The sequence below is a fragment of the Phoca vitulina genome, unplaced genomic scaffold (genome assembly GCF_004348235.1).
Source record: "Phoca vitulina isolate PV1807 unplaced genomic scaffold, GSC_HSeal_1.0 scaffold28, whole genome shotgun sequence".
Taxonomy (NCBI): domain Eukaryota; kingdom Metazoa; phylum Chordata; class Mammalia; order Carnivora; family Phocidae; genus Phoca; species Phoca vitulina.
The window spans coordinates 15,556,191-15,573,259 of NW_022589731.1; the positions used below are offsets into that span (position 1 = coordinate 15,556,191).

Below are 17,069 nucleotides of genomic sequence, written 5' to 3' on the forward strand. Positions count from 1 at the left end.
TAAAATACTTGACAAGTACTCCTCAAAACTTGTCAAGGTTATCAACAAGGAAAATCTAAGGAACTGTCATAACAAGGGGAAGTGTCTAAGGAGACAGGACACTTAAATGTAATATGGTATCCTAGATGGGATCCTGAAGTTCAAAAAAGGACATAAGGGAAAGCTAGGGAAATCTGGAAAAAGTATGGACTTTCATTAACAACGTATCAGTATTGGGGAGCCTGGGTGGCTCAGTCCGTTAAGCTGCTGCCTTTGGCCCAGGTCGTGATCCCGGGGCCCTGATCATCTTGCTCAGCACGGAGCCTGCTTCTCCTTCTCCTCCCCACTAGTGCTCTTTCTCTCTGTCTCTCTCAAATAAATAAAATCTTAAAAAAAAAAAACAATGTATCAGTATTGGTTCATTACTTGTAACAAATGTACCAAAATGATATAAGATATCATTAGGTTTGGTTTATATGAAAATACTCTGTACTATACTTGCAATAATTCTGTAAATCTTGACCTTCTAAAATTAAGTTTATTAAAAAAAGTTTAATAAAGTTTATTTTCAAAGACAAAAAATTTTAGAATGCATAGCAAAAAAAAATTATACACTTACAAATTTAGTACCACCTAAACCTGAAGGCATTCTGCATGTGGCACTATTTCAAAATCCAGCTCCAATCTCAGGTTTTATGTATACTGCTCATTTTGAAATTCAGTCAAAAGCAAAGACTCCAGGGCACCTGGGTGGCTCAGTCGTTAAGCGTCTGCCTTCGGCTCAGGTCATGATCCCAGGGTCCTGGGATCGAGCCCCACATCGGGCTCCCTGCTCTGCGGGAAGCCTGCTTCTCCCTCTCCCACTCCCCCTGCTTGTGTTCCCTCTCTTGCTGTCTCTCTCTCTCTGTCAAATAAATAAATAAAATAAAATAAAATAAAAAAAGCAAAGACTCCTCTATCACATTATTTCTGACAAAGGTTAAAATTTATCCTATTTTTTCTCATCTTTTATTTTCCTTCTCCACAAAACTTAGTAAATGGGGGAGGGGAGCTATCTAACCTAAGTCATCTGATTATGTTCAACTTAAAATTCAATAACTGCTGAATTGCACACACAAAAAATCTTTCCACTGAACATCTGAAAAATAATTTGGGGAACCAAAACACTAGTTTACACTATTTTAAAAAAAGGTCTTAAAACACTACACTCCCATTGTTAAAAATCATTGCTTTCCTCCTAAGAAAAAAATCTTTAACAAAGAATTATTTTTAAGAGTTAACACCATACAACATTATAAACCATGCAACTGTGCTAGGCAAACAACAGGCAGAAACGTCCCTTATTTGGGAGTTTTACTAGATCTACAGATTTAGTAATTCTTTATTATTTCTTCTCCCCACTATCACATCTTTCAGGAATGTTGCTTCTGAACATTCTTTCCTCCAGGAAAACTACAAACAATATTCCAACTCTGGTATATTAACAAGTTTGCAACAGATAAATCACAAAATATACTGAAATAACTATCTTTACACAATACCCCATGTCATCCCACATTATATCAAATCATATTCTTCAGATGCAAGTGAAAACAAACCTCTCTACAATAATTCAAGTCAATGTCAACACTAATCCTGGCAATATGGGGTAAAGTCCATTTTCATTTGAGTCCATTTTATTACAAAAAAACAAAACAAACTCTGTAAGAGGAAACAAAAATGTAATACAACTAGATACTTTGTTAAAATAATAAGCCTTTCCTGTTCTAAGGGGAGGACCTACCTATCTTCTTCCTGAAGCATACATATACAAAGTTATTTTCTAAAATCCAACAGTACCTTAGGTGTTTTTAACAACTATTTAACAGGAAAGGCCTCAATCAGCCAAAAATTTGGAAGTAAATGTTTTTAGTTAAATTTATCATTCACATTAAATAGCACACCAGCAGCACCAAAACAATCTATTACACCCAATTCCCAGTCTTAGGTTGAGGATTTAAATCTTATACTATCCTATTTAAACATTGTCAAAATGCTTGTAACATAGAACAGGCACAAAGAGAGTTAAAGTTGAGAACTGGCCCCAGCATGGTGATGACAAAATAATAAACTGTCTAAAAATAATTCACCTACCCAATCTCTTATTTTTAAATAGGGGAGTGTGATTTCTTTCTTTTTTTTAAGATTTTATTTATTTATTTGACAGGGAGAGACACAGTGAGAGAAGGAACACAAGCAAGGGGGAGTGGGAGAGGGAGAAGCAGGCTTCCTGCAGAGCAGGAAGCCCAACGCAGGGCTCGATCCCAGGACCCTGGGACCATGACCTGAGCCGAAGGCAGATGCTTAACTGACTGAGCCACCCAGGCGTCCCTAAAATTAATTTTCAATTCCTAAACAGCCAATCAAGATTTATGATTCCAAATTCCACTTTCAAACTCTGAAACAAGAGATTCAAACAAACCAAAGCAAATGCACTAAAAAATAATTTTTTATAGGACACCTCCACCATCACCAAGAAAAAAAGCAGACATGGGTACCAAGCAAGAATGTTTTTAAAGTAAAAAAATGGAATGGGAATAGAAACCATGATAATCCACTAGGGTGAGTTCCTGCCTTTACCCTAATTTACATACTGGGAGAATTTAGTTCCTATTACTTATCTAATAAGGAAAAAGAAAGTTTTTGAGGCTAGAAAGAAATACCACACATTAAAGGTTCTGTTGCAATGTTTTAAAAAATGCTCATTTCCAAATTGATATTCTTGAAATAAAGATTAAAATCTGGAATTATGAACTAATACTAGGAGGGTAGGCATTCTGAACTTACCTTTTGGACACAATGACAAACTATCTCTAAAAGAAAAAGTTTAGGTCTGCCCTTTAATAATATTAGTTTATCTGTGCAAACAGACCAAGTAGATAAGCTACAATATTACACAATTTGTGGGTTTAATGACAACTTTATAAATCACTGGTAGACTATAAATTAAAAGGATGTTACAAGATCAGGAGCAATTAACTCCATACTTCTGACAACATAATTTGGAAAAGGGGCTTTTCCCAAATGATTCTGGTGTATGAATTTCTTGCCTGTAAATGCTGGGCCAAGTTTTCATCTTCCTGAGTGATTACTATAATCATTTCCAAAAATATTGTTCTGAATTACAGGCTAAGATGACCTGAACTACTCTAAACTTATTCACATTTTATTAAGATAATAAAACGAATTAGTTCTAAATGTGTTTGAGGCTACAAATGTTATAGATAAAACATTTACATAAAATGAGATTATCTCCATTGAATGAAATGTGCTTTTATAATCCTAGTTTTGTAAGTTTTGTAAGCAGGGCCATGTGCCATCCACATTCTGCTCACTTTAACACTTTCAGACAGCTCTCACTCACAAGATCAAAGGTACAGAAATTACTACTTGAAAGCTAAGGCCTGTACTACAGAAACACCCAACCTACATTTTAAAAGGACGACAGTACAGCCTTATAAAAACCTACACAAAATTAAAGTACCCCCCAGGTGCCCCTTGCTCATCTTGCCTACTTTAATTTCAGATGCTTTCCCCAACTTTGCCTTCATGAATCAAATCTATTTCAACTTAGAAAACATGTAAAAAGATTTAAGATTTGTTACACATCAGAAAACCCTTCTAATTTAAAAAAATTACTGAAATACTAAGCTCAAATGAAGATTCAGAAGGGAGGAGTGATGAAACAAACAAGGCCTGAACACATCAAATGTGTAGTATTTAGGCCATCAAGAGTACAGTGCTTCAGCCTATTAGCATGGAAAAAACGCCTATCTGTAAAGTAAATGACTGTAAAACAGATCTACAATAGCAATTAGAACAGTAATTGAATCCCAGTCATTTTGTATACCATAATATAATTCTAAGTTTCTAAACATAAGAAAAAAATTCTAACTTTGCTGCAGTTCATTTTGTAGGGATAAATTTCCATTTCAATCTATTTTCTTTCCTAGAAATTAACACCCTTGGGCGCCTGGGTGGCTCAGTGGTTGGATGTCTGCCTTCAGCTCAGGTCATGATGGGGGGGGGTGTCCCTGGGGCATGGGGGAGTCTGCTCCTCCCTCTCCTTCTGATCCTCTCCCCGGCCCCGCTCGTGGGCGCCCTCTCTTTCTCTCCTAAATAAATAAAATCTTAAAAAAAAAAAGTAGGGGCGCCTAGGTGGCTCAGTCATTAAGCGTCCGCCTTCGGCTCAGGTCATGATCCCAGGGTCCTCGGATCGAGCCCCGCATCCGGCTGCCCGCTCTGCAGGAAGCCTGCTTCTCCCTCTCCCACTCCCCCTGCTTGTGTTCCCTCTCTCACTGTGTCTCTCTCTGTCAAATAAATAAATAAAATCTTAAAAAAAAATAAATTAACATCCTTAATTCTTGCCTGTTCTAACCATTAGGTCACTGGTTAAAATGAGTAGTCATCAGATCTAAGTTGTAGTTTTAACCCGATTTTTAAAACAATTACTGTACTATATTCCAAAGAATGTGGACGATCATATTCCACTCTTACCAACCCCCAAATTGTTACTTTTAAAATAACAACCATGTGACAAACACACCTTTAGTCCTGACAGGTTATCAGTAGTATTAATTTTATGTATTGACTGAAATTGACCTTTTCACAAGAGAAATTTTCACACAAACTAACAAAATAAGCTCCATGAACTAAAACTGTAACAGACACGGTATATCCACCTACAACATGGATAAGACCCAAAACTTGTTTGGGTAGAGAAAGGGTGAAAATAAGAGCTATGGACGCCCTACACACTTAGAAATTGTTGGGCTTAAAAAACTCTAAACGAGGGGCGCCTGGGTGGCTCAGCTGGTTAAGCAACTGCCTTCGGCTCAGGTCATGATCCTGGAGTCCCGGGATCGAGTCTCGGGCTCCCTGCTCAGCGGGGAGTCTGCTTCTCCCTCGGACCCTCCCCCCTCTCGTACTCTCTCTCTCTCTTATTCTCTCTCAAATAAATAAATAAAATCTTTAAAAAAAAAAAAACCACTCTAAACGATAAAGTTTTTAAAAACCAGAGCAATGCATAATACATTGCACCCCAATAATGGCAACGTAATAAATGCCTCTTGAATAGACCAGGACACGCACAAGTTTTCCTGAAAGGGCCCGTGGCTTAAGTACACCTAGAAATAAAAATCGCAGGCAGTAGCGCTGTGGCGAAAAAACGACTAATCGGAAAGTCTAGAGACCTTGGTTCTAGTCTCCTAGCTCAACAACTAACTCCCAGAGTGACCTTGGGTGAAAACATTCTCTCTAGGCCTCAATTTCGTTATCTTTAAGCGAGAACTTGAAGTCCCTCTCTTACAGTATTAACTCTGTTCCAACTTCATGTGATTTGGAAAAGGCCAATAATCAATGCCAGAAAAAAACAGGTAACAGGTTAAATGGGTCAGAGTCTCCGAAGCAGAGTTACAGTGACGGGAAAGGGATAAGTGGACCCTGACCCAGCAAAGCCCGGCGCTGGATTTGGGGGGCGGAGGTGGCTGCCGGAGGGCCCGAGGTGGGACTGCCCGGCTCCCGGCGCCGGCAGGAGGTGGAGTCGAGGTTCTCGCGTGCATTGTCCCCGGGAGGGAGCCATGTTTCTTCCTCCCCGGCACTCCCAGATGGCGGCTGGGGGCGCGGGGCCTAAGCAGCCGGGAGCCCGGCGGCCTGGGGCGCCGGGCGGAGGCGAACAAGGCGGGTAAGGAACTCGGGCCCTGGAAACCTGTCTCCGGGACGGCGGCCCCCGAGACGCACCAGGAGGCGGCGGGGGGAAGGAAGGGCCCCCAGAGCGACGGTTCCCGGCTCCGCACCTCCCACCCGCCCCGGTCGGTTGGAGCGAGAAGGGAAACCATGCCCACCCACGGGCCCGGACGGCGGCGGGCAGGTCGCATCGACCACCTCTCCGGCCGCAGCCAGGCAGCGCAGCAGCGAGAAGCAGGCCCGGGCCCCTCGACCTCAGAGGCCTCGGGCCGACCCAGCCCGGCGCGCCCCGATCCCCTACCCTACTCACCGTTGGCGCGCTTGAGGGCATTTTCCGGCCTCTGGAAATAGGCCGGCATCTTGGCGGCAGGCTCAGCTCACCCGGCGTCAGCGAACTCCTTAGTGGCCCGGGCCGGGAGAGGAGACGAAGGGGAACCAGCGCGAGATTCCACGCGCCTCGCCTGCAGTCGCCCGCGCCCAGCCGGCCAGAGACGGAAAGGAAAGAGCCACGTGACCCCCGCACGGCGGCGCCGCCGCCGCCCAGGCCCCGGATGTAGGGGGAAACGGTCTTCCGCGCGCAGGCGCGCTGCCGTCGCGCGCGCCGGCTGACGTGGCGGCGCCCTTCGTACGCCCCGGTGTCTCCTCCGGCCTCCTCGGGGAAACGTATGGGAGAAGGTTCTGAGGCCCCACTCTCCTTGAGCGAGAATCGAGGTGGGAAAGGTGATACTTGGGTCAGAGTCTCTGCCTGGCGAGAAAGAAGGCGTCTGCACAGACTTTGGACCTGCTTTGTGCGGAGTCATGCAAAGTTACAGTCAGGTCCCATCCGCCTAGGGAATGATCCGTCTCCGCTGAATGAAAATGCCGTATATATCCGTTTATCGGAAATGCATTGAGCAGCTGTCGCTGGCCAGCGCTGCTCACCACTGGTTAATAGTAGTGACCCGTCCCTTGACGGACTAGCAGGGGGAGGAGGGACGCAATAAATAAATTAGCAAGCTTATTTCATATCGGTAAAATTAAAAAGTTGCTGACACAAAGATTGGGGAATGGGAGCCCTCAAAGAGGGTGAGTTTTGAGGACAGACTGGAGACAGTAATCTGACAAGAGGGCAGGAAGTTCTGCAGCAAAATAGACTTTGCATAATGTTTGAAGATAGTGGGAGTGTTGTAACCTTAACATTCAGCACACATCACAAAGAAACATAAGAAAAATGAGTGTTGGGGGGGAAATCAATTTCTCAGGCCGCTTGCTACAGTCTTTTATTATTGATTTACAATTTTAATGTTCGATCACTAACGTACACCTAGAACTTGAAAGCCATTTAAACTGAATCTAATTACTCAAATCCTAGGTATGAAATTAAGATGAGTTCAGAAGAAAAATTCAGAAAGCAGCAGTGGAATAAATTGTTGCAAATTTATTACACATTTTGTAATAATGGATGGGATATTCGAATGAATGACAGTACTGTATCCGGGCGCAAGGAATCCACAGTACATACACTCGAAAAGCATTTTCCCCCTCATTCTTTCTGCCTCAGCAAAGAGGTTTTTCTATTTAAATTTATCACTATAAAGAAAGAAAACGTGGGAAATGCAGACAAGATAAAAGATACATCACAGAGTCTAAAAAAGGTTATTTAAAAATTAACTTCAGAGAGTTCTTCCTTCAAAATGCTTGGGCCACTCTAAATGTCTAAACTCACTCTCCCAAAATTAAGAGCCAGACAGAGTTGAGCAACAAGTACTAAGAAGCTATAGGAACTGTTTTATGAGGCAGGATCAAGAGACTCGTTTGTGTATATAATAATTAAGTCAAAATTAAAGAGCTAAACATAAGAGCAAATATAGCTTTTAAATGCTGTAGATAGAAAACTATTAGTAGGCCATAGAGAAATGTAACAGAATAAAATAAAAGGAAACGACCTAAGTGTCAGAAAAAGCTTTCCAACATTCTTACCTTTTCGTTATCATATCTCGAAGGAGATGGTAAAATAATCTCATTGATTATTACTCATTATGTGGTAGACCTAAAACAAAACAAACACTAGAAAATTTGGAGCAAAAAATGAAATTCAGTATTTCTGCATCCTCATTCTTTTCTCTCAAGTTAAAGTAGATGAAGCATTTGGTAATATAATAGCCAATGATCATTTAAGTGCATTAGGTACAATTAGCGTCTAGTACTGTATTTGTGAATAGTCTCAACTTCCAGAATAAATTTTATTAAATTCAGCCAATAGGATGGAATGCCTGGGTGGCTCGGTTGGTTAAGCATCTGCCTTCAGCTCAGGTAATGATCCCAGGGTCCTGGGATGGAGTCCCTCCTCGGTGGGGGGTGGCTGCTTCTCCCTCTGCCTGCCACTCCCCCTGCTTGTGCGCTCTCTCTCTCTCTCTCTCTCTGACAAATAAATAAAATCTTTTTAAAAATAAATTTTAAAAAATTCAGCCAATAGGTATTAAGTACCAGCTAATAGCCATAATGCTGGTAAAAATGCAAGTTGCTTGTTTTCAAGGAGTTGATGTTTCGCTGGTGAAGAGAGTGAGTACACAACGAGGAGCAAGATAGGATCTATTCTGAACCAGGAGAAAAGCATAATTACTTGTTGTTGATTAATGCTCACTTCATAGAAAACAAGCAACCTGAATATGCTAGAAGCCACTTTAGGAAGTGTTAAAAGGAAGTGATCAGGCTGGTGAAGGTTTTTTCCCCAATCAAGCTACTTTTATACTATATATAACTGGATAATTTCTCTAATACAATGTTTGGAGGTTTTGAATAAAGCTAATAAGATTCTCAAAAAAAAAAAACAAACAGTTCTTAGTGGCACAAAAGAAGTACTACATTATACATATTTGCAACATAATATAGCTTTAAATCAAGTATCATGTTTTATAGTTTACAAAATGCTTTCACATTCATCATTTTGTTTACAAGAATGCTGGAATGAAGGTATTTACACTGAAACTAACAGTTTCAGAGAGTTAGACTACAGTTCACAATTACACATTCCTTCAACAAACCATTATTGAGTACCTACCATGTGCCAGGTATGAGAAGTAAGCGCCTGATAGGTAGGTGCAAGGCAGTGAACAGGACAGACTTGGTTCCTGCCTTCTTGGACTTGGCAGCCTAGAGAGAAGAAAGACTTCGAACACTTGCCAGAAGCTTCTTGAAGATGGAGACAGCACTCCGGTCCAGGCCCCCATCGTCTTTCCAGGTCCATCTCTCACCACACTCTATCTTTCAGTGCCTTAAACAGCCCTTTCTCCCACCTCCAACCCAATGAGTGCCATCACCTCCCTTGGGACATTTACCACCACCACCCATTCCTTGTTCTAACAACAACCTATTTCTCCACATTAATTGTCACTTCCTCCAGGATTCTTCCCTAGCCCCCAGATTAGTTTAGATGCCAAGGCAAGGAGCACCAATATCATCCCGTCTTAGCACTGATCATACGTCAATGTAATTACTTGCAGACTATAAGCTCAGAGAGTGGAAGCTTTTGTGTTATTCACACTATATCCCCAATGCCTGGCAGATGAGATACTCTCAAAAAATGCTGGAGAGATGAATGAATGAATCTCCATATAAAGATTTATATAAAACAGTTCCTACTCTACCTGTGGGGAAGTAACAAGTGTGAAAGTTCAATGTGTGTCTTCTTTCATTTATAGAGCATCTACCTATCTACATGGGGCTCTCAATCTACTTAAGCCCCAGCATGCAAATACTGAAGAAGAAATAATAATACTCTTCATTCAAAGCTCCTAATTGCACTGATTTTGAATGTCCAGCTGTATCGAAGTTCATTTGTGACTTTCTGAGGTCAGTGTTCAAATAAATCATGCTTTCCTACACCTGTATATCCCTTCTCTTCTTCCTATCCCACCCATTGTTACCTGACCAACCCCTACCAATACTTTAAGCCTCAGCTCAAAGGCTTCCTCTGCAGAGCTTTTCAGCCAGTGGGGGACTGACTTACCTGTCCTTTCTCTTGTGCTCTTTGCTCAGGCCACCATTAACTCGGGCACCCAGGCGATCTCTGGGCACTCTGCTGCCCCTGCAGCTGTGTCATGGGGTGGCTCTAGTCCTCCTTCAAACCACTGGTGCCTAGAGGTGGGTCAGTGACAGACTAGCTCTTCCCCCTAGCTACTTCTAGAGCATTCTCTCTCCTCCCTTGAACTGTAAATATTGAACTACATGCTATCAGACTAGACCACATGTGATTCCTCTCGGTGACAGTCCTCTATAGGTATTGCAGATCCCAGGTCACAACCCCTCATTCCTTGACTCTTACTTCTAACTTCTGTCACTCTCCAACACTACTGTCATAATTATGGTTTCTATACCCGTGTGGATGATCCTGCCAATATCCTGGCCACCTGGCCTTCACAGTTGTGTCCTCTGCCTTACCTCACTCACTCACACACATGGTGATACCCTAGAGTCTAGACTAAGAGTCAGCAAACTTCTTTTGTAAAGGACTAGATGGTAAATATTATAGGCTTTGCAGGCCAGGAGGCCGTATCTTCCATTCTTGGAGCAACTGTTCTTGCTGAAAGAGTAATTGTCCTTGTATGTATGTGTGTATATTACATTTAAAAATGTAAAAACTAGGGCACCTGGGTGGCTCAGTCAGTTAAATGTCTGCCTTCGGTTCAGGTCATGATCTCACGGTCCCGAGATCAAGCCCTGCATCAGACTCCTTGCTCGGCGGAGAGTCTGCTTCTCCCTCTCCCTCTGCCCGCCCCCCCACCCCCACCCCACTTGTGGTCTCTCTCTCAAATGAATAAATAAAATCTTTTTTAAAAATGTAAAAACTATCTTGATGAGCACTGAGCAATATACTGAATTGGTGAATCACTCTATTGTACACCTGAAACTAATGTAATACTATATGTAAACTATACTGGAATTAAAAATAAATTTTTTAAATGTAAAGATTAAAAAATAGTAAAGATTGTTCTTAGCTCAAGACTGTGTAAACACAGGCAATGGGCCAACTTTGGCCCCTCGGCCCTGTTTGCTGACCCCTACACTGCACCTTGTCATACCAGCTCTCTCAGTTTCCAGATCTTGATTTCAAGTATCTCACATTCTCATTCATTCCTGTGCACCACAACTCCCAACAATCCTGCTGCCTGACGAACCTGCAACCCGTTCATCAATCCTACTTCCTTCTCACACCGCTCCCCATCCCTCATGTCCTCTGTTTCCCCTGCACCCAGCTTAGATTCCATCATTTAGTTCTTTCCTTGCTCAGCTTTCCCTTTATTTGACCCCAACCCTGGCCAATCCAAGAATCCTTCTGCTCGTCACCTGCAGCCCAGTATGACTGGGGAAAAATAATACAACCATGTCGACAAGTCCCACTTTAAATTCATGACCACGAGCCTCAACAAGCACCATGCTGCTGTTCAGCCATCCTACGACACTTCTCTAGGCTATGTCCCCCTCCTCCCAGATGACTGGGTCATACTTTTTCCTCTCTCCAATCCTCTTCTCTCGGCTGATGGCCTCATTTTCTGTAGCACTGCAAATAGTGCAACAGTCAGAAGAAAACCTGCCTCTGCACTCTGCCATCTACCCACCCACCTGCTCCTGTCCTCGACACTCTGCTTCCCTCCTGTCACCCTTCAGCGCTCCTGTCTAAAGCCAGCCTTTTGTACCAGTGCTCTGGATTCCATCTCCTTTCACGCAGCAGGCTGTTCACTCCAGCCTCCCTGAAACACTTTCTTCGCTTGGCTTCCAAGATCCCCTTTTCCTGATTTTCCTCCTGCCTCTCTGACAGCTCCTCATCTCTCTGACCTCTAAGGTTGAAAAGCCCCAGGGCTCAGCCCCTGGACTTCTCCCCTCCTCTAACTGCATCCATCTCTTGGTTCTAGCTCATCACTTTAGACATCATCTGTGTGCTTAGAAGTTACAAAATTACATCACCAGGGCTCTACCTCTCTCCTGAAAGCCAGGCTTACACCCCCATGCCTAACTGACACATCCATTAAGTGCTTGACATACAATATACACCCAACCTGCCCCAAACCAGACTCCTGGTCTCTCTGGCCTCCCACCTGCTCCTCCCATATCTTCCCCGTGTAAATAATGGCAACCCCCTTCTTCCAGTTGCTCAAACCAAAAATATTGGAGACATCCTTGACTCTACTTTTTCTGCCACAGCCCTGCTTCCAATCAATCCATCAGCCAATCCCATTTCTACCACCTCCACAGCTATCACTCTGGTCTAAGACACCATCGTGTCTCACCCAGAATACGTGATAACCTGTTCACTTGTCTTTCTATTTCCCCTTGGCCCCCTTCTTCTTACTCTCCACCATAGCAAGCAGGGGGATCTTTTAAAACAAAAGGGAGATGATCATATTAGTCCCCTGATCAAGATCCTTTTATGGCTGCCCAGCTCATCAGTCAAAGTCAAAGTCCTTACAATGGCCCACAAGATCCTACACTACTCCTTCCCCTCCGCCTCCCTCCTATGCCATGCCATGTCACCTTTTCAGGGCTGTCTTCCCTTACCTCTTTAAAGTAATAATAACTTCCCTTCCTCCCATACTTCCAAGGACCCTTTTCTTTATTTTCCTCTACAGCATTTATTTAGTTATCACCATCTCATTGATATATTTCATGATCTACCCTTCTAGAATATAAGATTGATGAAGGCAAGGATTGACGTCAGTTTTGTTCAGCTGCTGTATGTCTAGCATCTATAACAGTGCCTGGCACAGAGTAAGCACTCAATAAATATTTGGGTTTTTTTTTTTTAAGATTTTATTTATTTATTTATTTGACAGAGAGAAAGACAGTGAGAGAGGGAACACAAGCAGGGGGAGTAGGAGAGGGAGAAGCAGGCTTCCCGCTGAGCAGGGAGCCTGATGCCGCTTGATCCCAGGACCCTGGGATCATGACCTGAGCCGAAGGCAGACGCTTAACGACTGAGCCACCCAGGCGCCCCTATTTGTTTGTTTTTTTTTTCTAAGATTTTATTCATTTATTTGAGAGAGAGAGAGAGAGAGCATGAGTGAGAGAGCACAAGCAGGAGGAGCAGCAGAGGGAGAGGGAGAAGCAGAGGGAGAGGGAGAAGCAGACTCCCCACTGAGCAGGGTGCCTGATATGGGGCTTGATCTCAGGAACCTAAGATCATGACCTGAGCTGAAGGCAGCTCTTTAACCCACTGAGCCACCCAGGCGCCCCCTCGATAATATTAGTTGAAAAAATGACTTCATTGATTAAAGCAAGCCTCCTGTATTATAATTGTCCATCTGCATGTTAGTCTCCTCCATGACACTGGAAGTCCCTTGAAGGTACTGACTGGGACATTTCATCTTTGTGTATAGACAGTGCCTGGCACGTGGTCAACACCCAGGAAGTATTTGTTCAGTGTATATTTCAGAACACCTTGATGGTTCCAATTGCCTGATGATAAACAAGGTCCAAAACCTCATACTCTTGCATCTTAACCATGAAAGTGCCCAATGAGGGTTGGAAATCTTTTCAACAGTAGTGTACCAAGAGCAGATGTGGGGTGCACTGTGCCTGGGTCAGGCAGTTCTCACTGAACCTCTAGGTTGTGCACATTTATTTATTTTTTTAAGATTTTATTTATTTATTTGAGAGAGAGAGAGAGCACAAGTAGGGGGGCAGTGGCAGAGGGAGAGGGAGAAGCAAACTCCCAGCTGAGCAGGGAGCCCAATGTGGGGCTGGATCCCAGGACCCTGAGATCATGACCTGAGCCTAAGGCAGACACTTAACCGACTGAGCCACCCAGGCGCCCCTAGGTTGTGCAAATTTAAAGCAGGGAATTGGAATGCAGATTCAGTGGAATATATTTTTAGCAGGAATGTGTCCTGGCAACATTTGTCATTTATTGGGAGAAATGCATCTTACATGCAGAGTCTTCACCCATTAATATTCTGCCAGACTCCAGGAGAAGTCTGAGGGGAAGAAGAGAAGCATGTTTGTGGGAATTGGTGTACATAGTCACACATACCATTGTCGTGCCACACAGCCTAGATCCTGCTTAGGAATTTAGGAGACCCTGCTCAAAGCTACACAAACCATCTAGGGCCAAGAGTAGAATGAGTAAGACACCGTGCAGAGTGGTTTAGGGTGTGGTTTGAAAATAAGCTTCTCTGTTAAATGTGTGAAACATGATTAGAAGGAACCCTGGAACCACAGGGTGTGGGCTTTCATCTTGGGCTTGTGGATATTAGACCATCACATGGACCTTTTCATTGTATTATCTTCTCATGAAGCAACTAAAAATGGCACCTCCTTGGAGAGCCTCTTCCTGACCATGCAGTCTAAAGCTTGAGACTACCCTATTTTAACTCTCAGCAGAGCATTTATCACTAGTGGATAGTTTTCATTGTTTCCTTGGTTTCCCCCCTGTCTCACCATGCTAGATGGTAAGCTTTAAGGAACCAAGTTTGTCGTGTTCACCACTGTAGCTCCAACTCCTGGAACTATGCTGGGCATGGATCAAGTGCTCTGTAAATACGTGATGTGTGAATAAATAAAGGAATGGAGACTGTGGTCAGCAGAATTCTAAGATGTCCGCAAGATTTCCCCTCCCTGATGTACATGCCCTGTATAATACCTGAGACTGTAAACATGAAGGGGTGTTACTTCTGTGATTAGGTTATGTTATGTATCATAGTTGACTTTAAGAAGAGATTTCATCTGGGGGGCGCCTGGGTGGCTCAGTCGTTAAGCGTCTGCCTTCGGCTCAGGTCATGATCCTAGGGTCCTGGGATCGAGCCCCGCATCGGGCTCCCTGCTCCGCGGGAAGCCTGCTTCTCCCTCTCCCCCTCCCCCTGCTTGTGTTCCCTCTCTCGCTGTGTTTCTCTCTGTCAAATAAATAAAATCTTTAAAAAAAAAAAAAGAAGAGATTTCATCTGGGTGGGTCTAACCAGTCACATGAGCCCTACAAATCCAGGTCTAGAAGTCTGAGGCAGAGGAAGTAAGAGATTCAAAGCATGAGAGGATAAATGGAAGGAGATGCGCAGCAAAGAACTGCGGGCAACCTCTAGTAGCTGAGGGCAGCCCCGGGCCAAAACCCAGCTAGTGCACAGCGGCATCAGTCCACAACCGCAAGGAGCTGAATTCCATCAACAACTTGGATGATTTTAGAGGGAAATTCTTCTGCAGAGCCTCCAGGAAGGAACGCAGCCTTGCCATCACCCAGACTTTAGCCTGGCAACAGCCTGAGCAGAGACCCAGTCATGCCATGCTTGGACTTCCGGTCTATAGAGCTGTGAGCTGATAAATGGGTGTTGTTTTAAGCCACTAAGTTTGTACTAATTCGTTACACAGCAATAGAAAACTAATACAGAGACAGTTTTCCCCATATTAATTTCTAGAGAAAGAAGAATGAAACACGAATGGAGTCTAAAATTCTAAAGTGACTTTGCATGAAAGAGAACAAAGGTACAGCTCAGTAGAAGGAAAGGGCAAGACCGTATAAGGTTTAACTGTACAAATCAAGACTGTTAAGCAAAAGCCCTTACAGGAGGAATCTGAGACCCCAAACACGTGTTATGGTACTCCACACTAGTGTTTTTAGAACTAGGGGGTAAGTTTCATTTCCTAGGGAATTTAGGATTATAAATGCATCTCAGTTCAGCCCATAAGCATGTCACATTTGGAGCCAGATGGCTCCAAACCCCAGCTTTGCCATTTATTAGCACTAGGATATTGGGCAAGTAATCTCACCGAGCCTCCATTTTCTCATCTGTGAAATAGGCATGATGAGTTGTTCGAGGTTTGAAGGAGATACTACCTGTCGTGCTCCTCACACAGTCCCCGACACAAGCTCTCTAGAAATCATTTTCACATATGTGCATATAAGAGAGACCAAGTAATCAGTTTATGAAATATTCACAGCCTCTTCCTGTCCCCTCAACTACTATAGTAGTCCACTGACTAGTGGGCATTTGCCCCTTGCTCTCCCCCTTTTCTCCACCTATTCTTTCTTAGGTACATAAGGTAATCAGTTGGGAGGACAGCTGAACTCGGGTAGGAGATTCGAGTAGGGGAGGGCTGAGATGAGAGAGAGAGAATAGAGGGATGGGGAAGCTCATGGGGAAGAAAAGGAAAGAGAGGAGATGACAACAGGAAGAGCTATTTGTGAGAGGAGCAGGGAGAGATTTCAGAACCTATGCCGATGAATGGGAGCAATGGTTCACAAAAACATGGAAGGAGTCCACACCGATATGCACAATTGAATAAGGAAATAAATGGGAGAGAATACACAAATTTCCCAGGGAGAAGAATTCAAATAGTTTACGTAGATGCTTTGCCTTGGAGGAGGTGGAGCTTAATGACCCACTCCTTAAGTGTGGGCTGGGTGTAGTGACTTCTCTCCAAAGCGGACAGCATAGAAAAGGGGAAAGAGGGGCGCCTGGATGGCTCAGTCATTTGAGTGTCTGCCTTCGGCTCAGGTCACGATCCCAGGGTCCTAGGATCGAGCCCCATGTCGGGCTCCCTTCTCAGAGGAGAGCCTACTTCTCCCTCTCCCACTGCCTGCCACTCTGCCTACTTGTGCTCTATCTCTCTGTCAAATAAATAAAATGTTAAAAAAAAAAAAAAGAAAGGGGGAAAGAGGGGTGCCTGGGTGGCTCAGTTGGTTAAGCATCTGCATTCTGCTCAGGTCATGATCTCAGGGTCCTGGGATGGAGTCCCATGTTGGGTTCTGTGCTCAGCGGGGAGTCTGCTTGTCCCTCTACAACCCCCCACCCCCCACTCGTGTTCTCTCTCTCTCTCAAATAAATAAAATCCTTAAAAAAAAAAAAGGAAAAGAGGGCGCCTGGGTGGCTCAGTTGGTTAAGTGACTGCCTTTGGCTCAGGTCATGATCCCGGGGGTCCTGGGATCGAGCCCCATGTCGGGCTCCCTGCTCAGCGGGGAGCCTGCTTCTCCCTCTCCCTCTGCCTGCCATTCTCCCTGCTTGTGCTCTCTGTCTGTCAAATAAATAAATAAAATCTTTAAAAAATAAAATAAAGAAAAAAAAGAAAAAGAAAGGGGGAAAGAGTAACTTTACAGGAGAGAAACCCGACAAACACTGCCTCAGCCAGGTGATCAAGGTTAACACCTCAATGTACCCTTGATCCGATATGACGACAGGGGCACTTCTATGGTCTTCCTCCCCAAAACACAGGACCCATTGGAAAAACATCAGACAAATCCTAATTGAAGGATGGTTTATAAAAGTCCTGGCCAGAACTCTTCAAAACTGTCAAGGTCATCAAAAACAAGGAAAGTCTGAGAAACCGTCACAGCCAAGAGGAGCCTAAGGAAACATTTTGACTAAATATAATGTTATCCTAAATAGGATCCTGGAACAGAACAAGGA

The 17,069-nt window shown here is 43.7% G+C and overlaps 1 protein-coding gene across 1 annotated transcript in view; it reads right to left on the minus strand.

Annotated features, from left to right (window-relative positions):
- Positions 1-7,254, minus strand: part of EIF3A (eukaryotic translation initiation factor 3 subunit A) — a 37,580-nt gene extending 30,326 nt beyond the window's left edge. The window contains exon 1 of the mRNA XM_032423204.1: positions 6,014-7,254. Coding sequence (XP_032279095.1) covers positions 6,014-6,062 — 49 coding nt within the window. The 5' untranslated portion in view covers positions 6,063-7,254. The remainder of the gene's footprint in view (positions 1-6,013) is intronic.
- Positions 7,255-17,069: the final 9,815 nt, after the last annotated feature.